We start from the raw sequence: 12,861 nt of genomic DNA on the forward strand, positions 1-12,861 counted from the left end.
AGATATTAGCTCAGGCCAATCTTCCTCACCAAAAAAAAGAACATGTACTACAGCACTCAGTACCATAATCAAACTACAAGTGACGGTTTTGTGCTGGCAAAACATCATCATCCATCATATTTAATTACTATCATTTTAAATTTACTAATTTTATAGTTTTGTTTGTGTCTGATCTGTAAACTTCCTTTGGTTTTATACTTGTGCAAGAGCTGTAAGCATAAGGCATTTATATGTAGCTTTATGTTTATCTATACTTAACATTATAATAAATAAATGAAGTAAAAAGGAGTTAGAATTATTCCTTATTAAAAGGAGATGCGTGTTATTCAAGTTTGAGAAACACTGCTCTATACTACACTGCATGTGTGTGTGGGCTCCAGCAGGTCACTTAACCTCTCTCTATTACCACCTGCCTCACAGGGTTTGTAGGAGGATTAAAAGAGACAATGAATGTGTGAGTGCCTGGCCCACAGAAGGAATGAAAATGATAGTTCTGTCTCCTTTACCCCAAACAGGGAAAATATGGAAGCTAAATATCGACTAGGCTCTTTTACTCTATGTGTGGTGTTGGGACCTGAAGTATTGATCTCACCTAGGAGCTTGTTAGAACCTGAGAATCCTAGGCTCCACCCCAGACCTACTGTATCAGAATCTGCATTTTAACGTATTCTCAGTTGACTGAATATATGCACATTAAAGTTTCAGAAGCATTAGTCTAGGTCTCCATAGAGAAAGCTGACAGTAAAATTCGCTGCACTTTCTACTACTCTGTAGGTTAACTTTGGTGATTGGAGAAGTGCCAGGTATAAATGGCCAAAAAAGACTGTCCTAACCTGGTGATTCGAAATAAACATTACCGTTTTGCTACGAGTTCTTCATAGGCTGTATATGCATAGAGCGGGGATCCTCTTTAAAAGAGATCCTAAGTCAGAAAGACCAAAATATACTTTTAAATGCAAAATATGCATAAAAGCTTTCTGAATTTTGAATAAACAAATTTTAAGACCAATCAAAACATTTTTAGGTCTCCTTTGCCCAAAAGCAATTAAAATCATTTACCTATGTTAAGCTTTTATTTAAACATTTTGACCCACAAGGTCTGTCTGGTCTGACAAAGTCCTGGCTCAGTTTATAATGACTGTGTGCTTACACTAACAAAACATACTACCAAAAAAAATATGATTGTGCATATAAAATATATTAGTTTTAACTGTTCAACAAAAATATTAGATCACATTCAGCAGTTACGATTTTGTTAGTGTAATTCATCTAGAGAACACCTATGCTTTTCTTGAACTCAGTGAACCCTACACATTTAAGGCATGCTGTACTAAAAAAAGATTCTAAGATACTGTTCCTGGAAGCATAGAAAACAAAGTTAACAACTAATATCCAAGAGAGCCACTAATATCTAAAATGACCTTGACATTATCTGTTTAAGGGCTATTTTGGTAGAATCATATTTATTGCCCTAAGTTCTCTTCACATGGGCTACAGAAACCACATGCAAAGAATTAAAACCAACCAGGTTACTGTGTGTGTATATATACAGATACGTATGTATGAGTGTATGTATATATTATATGTATATGTATATATGGTTAGGCCTAATAGGCAATCCTTAAACTCTCTGGGTTTATGATATGACCTAGATTACAGGTAGAACCCTCCTCTATCCTTCATGGTCTCAAGCAATCACACAACAAGAGTTAATTACATACCCTGAGGCATATTAGTGCCAGTACAGGTAAAACACTAGTGCATGCTGATTATGATAGCCAGAACTTAAGAGAACCAAAATTGAAACTCACTGGCTAACTCCAATGTTACAGGTTTATATGCCGTCTTGAAATCCTTTTGGCCCTTAATACAACCAATCCACTGTGCCTAGAATCATACAATCCTTCTCCTTCCAGTCTGTCAAATTCTAATAACTTCTGTTCACATCTTAAGCAATTTAAACTCTATCTACATACATACACTGACAATGTATCAGGGGAAACTGATTTTTAGCTTATACTGAAACTACATTTTATTGCTTTCCTATTAACTGTTGCAAAGAAAGGATTAACCATTATCTATAGTTTGAATCCATTAAACAATATCTAAGCAAATAGAAAACAGGTAGAAATAGGCAAGCCACGTTTTCCTACTAGAGTGATTATACTCATCCCTTTCCAGAAATGGGAGACATTTTAATCCTTTTAGACTTCAGATATTTGATCAAAAATCTACATGCATTTTTCCTACCAAAAACAGTCTAAGAATCCTGTTGCATAGTCTCAAACTACTATAGATGGATTCTTTTGAAAAAATAAATATAATAGAGCACCAGCCAATTAAATAAGATATATATATATATATTAAAGAAAAGAAAATATTTAAAATATGAACCACCCAGTGTCTAAGCCATCAGAGTCCAATAAAGACTGAGGTTTTTTCAAGAGGTCGTTTTTGCTAACAAGAAACGTGAACATAGATGAGTTAAGAATCCAAATATATGCTGAAGCAAGAAACATACTTGTTTTAAAAATTATATTATGCCTTGCATAAGTTAGTTAATATTTTGTAAACTGTTTCTTCCTCAATTCAAATAGCATTTGGTGTAACTCAAGTTTGCTGCACTTAAGGACTGGGTAGTGCTTTGAATTAACATCAGATGCTCGTGGTCATCTCCACACAGTCACCTCTTTATCATCTAATATGTTCCTGAAAATGGCACGTGTTTTCCAGCCTACCCAACCTTTTGACAAAGGCAGATATATACTAAATGTAACTTAATAATTTCAACATCAAGGTCACTGTGTTCCCCTTCCAGGTACGTTGAAACAACCTCAGGACATAACACTTGAGACAGCTCTAAAAGCATGAACTTGGTCTCATATCAAATTTAGTTTCACTGAGCAGAGGGGCTCTTATCTTTAGTCACAATTAACTTATGAAATGCAGTTGATATACAGTTCCATACTACCTTTATACCCTAGGACATCAATTGAACTAGAATCTCAGTATATGTAGAATCCTCCTTGTGTTACTAAACATTAATATACCGGTATGAATCCAAAGGAAGATCCTCTCAAAATTATTGCCTACAAGAAACTGTACATATAAATATGTTTCCTTTCAAATGGCGAAGTAGCTTGCAGCTTCTATTATGTATAGAGGAAATGATTCACGGCAGATGCCAATTTAAGGTAGCTAAGTTCAGCTTTAACAAAGAAAAGCTGACATATTTTTATAACTGCTCCTAGTGAAAAGATACCTTAAATATGACCTAACAATTGACTGGAGAAGATAAAGCTAATTTTTCCGATTTTTAAAGCTCAAGGCTCAAGGGTTAAAGGAGTACTGTTTGAGAGGAAAACTAATAGTAGACATCTGACTGGCTGTCTGGACATGGTGACCTAGGGAACATACAGGAAGTCCTTAACAAATAAGCATATATAGGGAACAAGCAGTTTTGATTTCTGACACAAGGCAAACGTGTCCATTACATGCAAAAGATAAGAGTGTTTAAGAAATGTAAAGCCCCTTCCTATTTATATGGAAAGATATAGGATGAGGTTAAGACAACTATAGGGGGATTTCTGTAACATAAATGAAGAGAAGTTGTTTCTTTTACATCCACTGAAGAAATAATTTGGGCATAGGGAAATGGGACCCTTGGAAGCACCAATTCTGAGCACATTAGAACAGAAGACTTTTACTTTTTCTTCCCCAAACTGTCAATATACATGATGGGGTGAGGGAAATGGAGGGCGGTTGTAGGAATCAAAAGGAATACGAAGACACCCAGATGGAAATGATAATGGTTTGACCTTAATTCAAGAAGAAATGTTTAAAATGGCTAACAGATGCCTCTCATTAAAGTGTAGCTCTGGGGGAGGAGTAAGCCAGAAGAAATTCTGGGCAAAGCAGAAGGAGGTCCTCAGGGTTGGGATTTTGCACTAACAGCTCTTGTCCCAAGAAAAGAAAAATCACTCAAAAGGTGCCAAGGACAAGAGGAGGGCCTTGTAGCACTCTCAGTATATTTATTATTATTAAATAAAAAACTAATTGAAGACACCCCATCACACAAACTCCTCTAGCATTTTTCATCCAAAGACATCAAAAGCCCTTTCTAAATGCTATCCTCATGATACCTCTGTGAGGTAGGTAGCATAATCCTAATTTTTATTCATAAGCAAGCTAAGGCACAAATAGAGCCTGAGTGTCAAAAGTGGTCTGGAATTTTCTTCACTGCAACGCACTTCAACATATTGAGGCAGGCAACTCAAGAGACATTGCTAGGAAATGTCATTAGAGGGAGTAGCTCTAAGAGCTAAACAAAATCATTCACAACTCTGGGAAGACAGCACACTTTCTAAAGGCTCACTGACAGAGTCTTAGGGGATGCCCTTCATGTAAGAGTACTAATATGCACAGTCCTTTTGAATAAGGAGACCAAATCACCCATGATTATTGGAAAAGGCTGAAGATACAGTCTTGTTTTCCCTACTGTTGAGACCAGAACAGTGGCAATCTTAACAAATCATATAATCCAAGGAACTATAGTCCTTAAATCTTAATCTTAACTGGTGCAATAAAATTCTAAGACCTATGTTTTGCTAATGCTTTTGATATTTTTGATCGGATACACTTCCACATCCTTGGTCCCAGACAGTTCTCTTTTATCATAACCAAATTATCTGTATAAAATGTAATGCCAGGATCTGAAGCAAACAATGCATCCAGTAAGCATACATTGGTTCTATATATTTTGAGAAATACTTAAGTACACAAAGGAAGCGTGCAATGTTAAAGAGATGATGTGAATGATATTGGTGGCTCATCTAATGGAAAATTCAGTGTCCTTTGAGGAAACTGAAGATACTCAAAAGTTGCTCCCCAATTTCTATTAACAACTCTCTAAAAACGAACATGTTCATTTGATACAAATATACAAATTTAAAATAAATGTGCAGTTCAGAATGGCCTACCATTTTCAGATTGCTTATGTGCCAGAAAATATACAGTCAATAAAAAAATACCAGAGAGGTGGGGACAAAAGGCTCTCTGGATCTGTACAGCAAAAATGAATATCACTTCAATAGGTAGTGATTCGTGGAGACAGTGATGTCCTTGGAAACCAGTAGCACTGAAAGATGGCAGGTCACAAATCTGGTGATGGGGGGTAAGATGTATAGTAAGGCCCATTTTCCTGTGGAAAGAAAAAAGACAAGAACATTAAGTAATAACACCAATTCAATCAGCAATGTGAAAGAAAGGGATTTACAGTCAATGACATAGTGTAAGTAAAATGTCTAGCACATGCTTGGCCCTGAGCGGGCTTTCAGTCATCAGAGTAGTCCCACTGCAGTCAGTTAGAGTTGGTGTAAAGCACGTAGAGATGGGCAGGGTGATAATATTATTTAATAATATTACCACTATTGAGTATTCTATATGCCAGACACTTTATCAGCGCTTTCCTTGCCTTATCCCTTTATATCCTCACATGCCATGTACGTAGGTAACATCCTCATTTTACAGAAGAGGAAACTGAGGATCACACAGATTGCATAACTCACCTAAGGTCACCTAGCTAGTAACAAGAAGAGCTGAATTTAAATTCATGTCTATTCAAATCAAATGCCCAGATTCTTTTTTGTTAGACTGTGTTGTCTTACTGTGTGCCAAATTTTAACACAGAGTTATGAAACAAAGACAATTATCACAGAGGAGTTTAATAACAATAACTGTTTTGGCAGAAATGAGTCTTCTCCATGACATGCCTAAGTGGCAAGCCTTGCAACAATTATAGTTCTTAGGGCGTTTAGTTCAAGATCAAGATGGAGAACTAAATGCCAGAAATTTAATGTCAAATGCAGAAAGCAACAAATCAGCATAAGTGGAAATTTTTTGAGCTCATTTTGGCTAACTTTATTTTAATAAAAATCAAGACAGTTAACTTTTGGTGGCTGAACACTAGATTTGATTTACAAGACATCAGATTCATTTCTTAAGGAAAGTATTTCTTTGATAAATAACTTGTTTTTCAGGAAACCACAAGCAGAAAATGCTTAGCATTAATGTAAAATAATAGGAATGAGAATGAGAGGTAAGATGGAAATAGCATTGCTTTATGGTGTATTTACAATATAGTTATTACAGAGCATTAAATCTATCCAGTCTTGAACAGAGTAGGCAGTTAAATGCTATCTGAGTGACTTAGGGAATCTGCCATTCTTCAGAGCACACCCTCTGGAGCAGGAACTGATCTTGGGACCATAACTAGGAAACAAGGGGATATCTAGAAAAACTTACTTTCTGATTATAAATCTGACCAAGTATCAAAAAGATTCAAAAAGTAAATTTAGGTAGAAACAAATAGTAGGGGTCAGCCCGGTGGCACAGCAGTTAAGTTCGCACGTTTCGGTTCTTGGCGGCCCAGGGTTCGCCAGTTTCAGATCCTGGGTGCGGACATGGCACCACTTGGCAAAAGCCATTCTCTGGTAGGCGTCCCACATATAAAGTAGAGGAAGATGGGCATGGATGTTAGCTCAGGTCCAGTCTTCCTCAGCAAAAAGAGGGGGATTGGCAGTAGTTAGTTCAGGGCTAATCTTCCTCAAAACAAAACAAAACAAAACAAACAAATAGTAGGACTGGCTACATTTCAGGATACTTGAAAAAAAATAATAAAAATTTTTTCTTTTGGTATTTTAGAATTTCCCATCAAAATCTGTTATACTAACCACTCCCATATCCTCAATATACATGGAAGCCATGCTTCAGAAACATGCTTGAAGACATAAATCTGTTCTGAAGTTCATCTGAAAAGAAATGGTTCACTATCCATCTTTAAGATTTCTCCATTCCATTCCACTACCATATTTTTCTAGGTTTCTCATATCTATATTAAATTGTGATAAAGTAAGAAGGGCAAATCTAATTCTTAATGCTATGAAACAGAGCTTTTTATATTAGTCTCACACTGTGCAAGAGACTGCTGAGCAATCAAGTATTTTCTCTATTTCTGGAAACAATTATAGAACTTTGAAGAATTGTTACCAGGTAAATTTATATACTCTCTTCTTTGACTATAGTTATAAGAATGCTGACTAGTACCCCTTCTGAAATGGTCTCAGTACGATTTTGATCTATATAGATAAAAATTACCTTCTAATTGACTTCAAAGTTATCTTTTAATCCTGTGAAACTTATGTCACTATTCTAAGCCACATAAAACTCAGAAAAACAGAAGCCCACTGAAACTTGCCAACAGCCAACATCAAATTATACCTTCACCAAATAAAGAACCTACTATGTGCAAAGCACAACTGAACATGACAATAAAATTAACTAACTCTATACTCATTTCCTTTTCTGTAATTGTATCTTCAATTCTTCTTAACAAAGGAAAATGTTTCCTTACAAGGTAATATCCAACCACTATTGGACCTCCACCTCAACACTCCATGGAGCACCTCAAACCTGATGTGTCAGAAACTGACCACATCGCCTGTCTCTTCTCTCCAAGCCCCCCAGTGCTTTTCCTCCAAACTGCCACTCCGCAGTGGCGGCAAAACCATCCACCAAGTCTCTCAAAGCAGAAACTGGTAGTCACCTTAGGCATCTTTCCTCCTTCATCCCCCCTAGGGGCTACTCAGTCACCAAATGCTGTGGGTTTTATTTCCTAAAATGTCCATTTCTAAATATCTCTAAGATCTTCAAATCCTTGCCCTTATTACTACCACTGCCCTAGTTCTAGTCTCACTTCTCCTCCTGTCTTCTCTAATAGCCTCTCACTTGTCTCCTTGACTATAGTCTTACCCTTCTCTAGGCCTTCTCTATGCTGTCTCTTTAGCCATCTTTCTAAACCGGAATATAATGGGCATTCTTCTTGCAGAACACTCCCCAGTGACTACAAAGCCAAAGTACTGCAGCATAACATGTAAAGCTCAGCATCTAGTGATCAGCCCTCTGCCGGCCCTTTCCACACCATCTCCTGACACCTTCTTTTGTTTATTCTCTCTTTTTATTCTTCTCTTTTGCCCTTATATATGGATGCCCTAATATCTCAATTTTAGAAAGCTCTCTAGTACAGGTACAGAGAGATGATCCAATGACCCAAGTGTTAGATTATAGGTTATTTTTATTTAATTTTCACTAATCACATTATTCATTAAGCCTGTATCTGATACATAAAACATAACAAAACCTAAATCAAACGAAACAAAAAAACAAAACCAAGCTTGAGTATGGTGTTGACGTCTAATCAAAGCCTGCTTTATGGATCCTTAGGTATACAGAAAATGTGTTAGCTTAAAAAATGGTCCTTTGGCTTTTCTAATCCATACAACCCAACTTGTACATTTCTACCCCAGAAAATAAATTAAAAATCCAGACACTAGCTTTGAAATGTCATTCCAAATTTTTGGTATCAAAATGTCTTTTAGTGCTTTTCACATTTCCTGCTATCCATTTTTTTTTTTTTAAATATTAAGAAAAGTGATGTACAGTTGGAAAGAATAACAGTAAAGCCATTTGCTACTCCAGTAATCTGCAATAAATACAAACTGATGTTCTTTTTTCTTCTCCCATATATTCAACAACCTTTGTATCTATGATACAGTTGCTTCAATTACAAATCCTCTCTGTGCAAAAGCCAAACATGAAATTAGAACACATTAAATAGTTTGTTCTTCACATAAAGGGGAACAGAAATCATAGCTGAAGTTAGAGAAATGTTAGAGAGAAAATGTCTTGTAGGATATTTATTTTACTGTATACATGTTGTACAATAATTAGGAAATAATTCATTTCAAACTTAATATAACCTTCAAATATATTCCCTGATTCATGCATAAAGATATGTAATCAGCAACAATTAAATAAGAAGATTGATGATCTTTTGCCCAAGCATGTTACTTTTTTTTCCAACTACTAAAGTGATAGTGTGAATAAACACAATGGACTAGAACTTGGATGAAATTCAAGAGTAGCTCTTTATAAGTGTGTAAGTAATAGATTCATAAATGCATCCATAAGTAATAATACTAATATTATTAGTTGATGCTCTTAAAAACATTATACAAATTCTAGCAAAATGAAACTTTTAGTATGGTAAAGACTACTAAGATAGGGTACCATGTTTACAATTAATGCTGAAAATGTCAGACACCAATAGACTCCTCTGGCTTTATGTATATAGATGAAAAGCCATTCAATCTTAAGAAAATTAGGCACAGGTATGTTTCAAAGGTAGCAGAAAGCTGACAATACAAGCAAGGATGGGCTTCAAATCGACAACTGAAAAATCTCCCACTGAAAAATTTACTGGGGAAAAAGCCCTCTCAGGATGATGCATTTTCCTAAAGTTACTGTAGGAAAAGAATGTTAAATGATACTATCAAGTTTACTAATTGGATTAATATCATCTTATAATGAAAGGATGTTGTGCTCACAAGCACTGCCCTACAGCATAGTTAAGATACTACACCAGGTAAGGGAGAACTCCTGGTACTTCTTACCCTGGCATCATATTCAAGGACAAAAGGAGGAAAGTCAATCTGTTCTGGTGATATGGCAGAAAAGAGCTGGTGGAGGCTGTCCACATGGTGGATTTTGTCCTTCAGTCCTGAGACAGAAAAGGTGGTAAAAAACCATGTTGATACCTGATTAACAGAAGAGAAAAATAATTTAAGCCAGTGGCCAGAGTTAGAAATACAAACATGATTTTGAAAATTTATACTATATAAAAACTATATTTCAAAATTGAAATTGATGTCAGAAAAATCTTGCAATAAGCAGCGTTTTTCAAAGTGCAGGTTATAGTTCATCAGTGAATTATGCAGTTTAGTGGATTATGAATAGCATACAAACAATAGCAAAAAAAGGAGACACATTCAGGTAACAATTACTTGTGAATGTAGTAAGGATGAGCTTTGTTTCATGAAGCTTTTGCTTCTGTTCTGTGTCTATACCCTACTACACATGCAGTGTGTTGTGATGCAATATACTCTTCTTACTGTGGGATGCAGTCAAAAACAGTGCATTTGGCAGAGTAACTGATTTACTGGTACTCTGCACACGGCTAACATTTCCAGATCTCACCAACTCTTCATTTTCTCAAATGAGACTGAAAAGAAAACTTTTGCCAATATTTGAGACATTTATTTTTCAGTTGACACTTGGCATGCAGTCTCTTTCAGTCAATCAAAAAGAGTAGTCTGTGGATGTGGAGCCACCTTTGCTCACTTCACATTACAACATGCAATCCCTCTATAAAACCTGGTCTGCAAAATTTGTTGGTTCCCAAAAGAGAGAACAGTTGATAGCAAACAATACTGACATCAACTAGGTAATAGCTGGAACTTACATTTTATTGTTCATCGATCTAAACTGGCAATCACATTAGTCATGTTTACCAACAGCTTACAGAATAGTTCTATGAGGTAGGTACAATATTGTTGCTATCCTCATTTTATTTGGTAATATGTACATATGAATTCTCAGTGCACTGACACAGTACACTCCAAATGTCTAACTGGGTACATTATCAATACATGGCACTTTGGGCACTTGCCACTAATGCCAATCACTGTTAATTTCTCTTTGACACCTTATCACATTCTTCAGTGGTTGTTCCAAGCCTTTCACATATTCCAGGTCCCTAACACAACATTCTTTCTTCATACGTACTTATGAGAAAAGGCATGGAATAACAGACAACACTGAACAAACTTATCTCTATCAGAATCCTATCCAAACTTCCAGACTTTGACAGAGACTCATTATTTCAGACTCCACCATTATTTCTCCCTTATAGCTCTAAACAGATTATCCCCTCTTTTAAATTCATATAACCTTATGTTTAAATTTCATTTATAGCATTAGTATTTCAGTTACTTATGTTCAATTCTATAATTTCCCTAGTACTTGGCAGACAATTACAGAATAATAGTCTAAAGTTTTAGAAGGTACAGACAGAACCATACATCTCGAGTATTTGATAAAGAATGAATGAATAAAGTTAAGGCCTATTTCATAACGATTTTAATGGCTTGGGTCACTACTCTATTTTGGCTCCACTACCAATGACTGGTATAAGGTCTCAAATACTAACATTACCCTCTCCCCTCCCATCTTACCAGGGTTATTTGGGGGAAGAGGAAGACACTTGGCTTTGCTAGAATAGAGTTAATTTAAATCAAAGACTTAATTACATACCTCAAATCAGTTTTTTACATCACATTTTTTTAAAGCACATGCTATTATATATCTAATTGACACAAACTTCTGAAAAATAGATTAGTGAAAATTCCAGACTAGGAGCTCTACAACCAGCTACAGAGGTAGCTGGTAAACTACTAAGAGCTTTGGAGAGACCATGGAGATATCAGAGATTCTAGAAAGAGCTGAAGAAAATAAGGAGACTGTGTTAGGATGATACAAGAATGTATTAGAAGATACATTTGTGCAAGGAATTAAACATCTACTGGCCCTCTAATATGTCCATTCTGCACAGTTGTAGATGATTGAGGGTAACAATGATATGGGCATTCCTCTAAAGCGGGCTTAGATTCTGGCAGAAACAGGATTATATGCACAAGAATAACAACTACCTAAGGCAAAATGTAATAAGTACTATGAACGGCCCAAAGAAACACATGAATACCTATTATATGCATGCAGCTGTGATACTTGGAAAAGGTATGGAATTACAGAGCTACAAGAGACTACCCAGGGAATTTCTGTGCCACTGTCTCTTACCTCGGGACCTTTTTACATGCTCTTCTAGTCTTGACATTCTTTTCCTTAATTCTTTGCCTAGCCAATTGCCCTTCGGAGTTCAGATCAGAATTCACCTCAGTGAGGAAGCTTTCTTTGACCACTCTCCACTCAAAGCTGCAAAAGGAGCTTCCTTCTAAGTGTTCCAACATACTGTTTACTCATATTATTGCATAATTAACATTCTGTACTGTATTATCTGATTCTCTAAATAGACTGTAAACTCCCCAATTTGGAGACTGTCTTATTCAATATCATTTCACAGGGTCTAATTAATGCTTAACACATAAAGTAAGGAATTCAGTACGTGTTGAAAGAACTAGCAAATGGAGAAATAAAAGTTTCTGGAATTATTACTTTATTAGGGATGATCTAATATTCCTTCATTTCACAATAAAAATAAATTGTACTTCAATCTGGGCCTCAGTTTCTTCATCTATAAAATGAGCAAGTAAGACTTAAATGATTTTTAAGGTCCCTCTTAATCATACAATTCTATGAAGGGACTCTTGACTATGCTACACCATACTGACGTGGGGGTGGTAGCGGCGGTAAATTCAAAGAAAGTTGGGTTGGGAAGGAACAGGCAGTGATTTTAGGCAAACGATCTTTGAAAGAGAAACACACTTCTCTGGGGCGTTTTCTCTCATTACCTCCTTTACATCGTCCAGGTATCAGCAAGAGAAAACTACTCAAGTAGACAGAAGTGGAAACGCAGTTAAAAGTTTTCTGTTCACAGAGACTCAAGAGCATTGTCTTCACTTTTCCCCATTTTAGTTTTACATATCTTAGCTTTTAATTTTCAATTATTTATAACACAAATCATAAATATACATTTTTTTTGGTAAACTTGCATTACTCAGTATCTACTATTTTAAAAAACTGAAGAAAATCAAAAATTTGAAAAAGGACTGCTGTGATATTTTGTGAACGTTAGAAATTATTTCATTCAATTATTCACAAACGGAAAGCCAAGAACACAAAATCACAAAACAATATAAACCAGGAAAACATTGTTTGCACACATGTGCACTCAAGTAATCTCCTAGAGCCAGAATCAACAGTGGGTTTAAATTCTACTAGTTTGCATTC

The 12,861-nt window shown here is 35.8% G+C and overlaps 1 protein-coding gene across 8 annotated transcripts in view; it reads right to left on the bottom strand.

Annotated features, from left to right (window-relative positions):
* Positions 1-352: 352 nt before the first annotated feature.
* Positions 353-12,861, bottom strand: part of GDAP2 (ganglioside induced differentiation associated protein 2) — a 70,292-nt gene continuing 57,783 nt past the window's right edge. For all 8 annotated transcript variants that reach the window (XM_014847709.3, XM_044749461.2, XM_014847689.3 and 5 more), the window contains 2 exons: positions 9,510-9,653; positions 353-5,200 (listed from right to left, as the gene is read on the bottom strand). In XM_014847709.3, the coding sequence (XP_014703195.1) occupies positions 5,153-5,200; positions 9,510-9,653 (192 nt within the window). In that variant the 3' untranslated portion in view covers positions 353-5,152. The remainder of the gene's footprint in view (positions 5,201-9,509; positions 9,654-12,861) is intronic.

The sequence above is a fragment of the Equus asinus genome, chromosome 16 (assembly GCF_041296235.1).
Source record: "Equus asinus isolate D_3611 breed Donkey chromosome 16, EquAss-T2T_v2, whole genome shotgun sequence".
NCBI classification, from domain to species: Eukaryota; Metazoa; Chordata; class Mammalia; order Perissodactyla; family Equidae; genus Equus; species Equus asinus.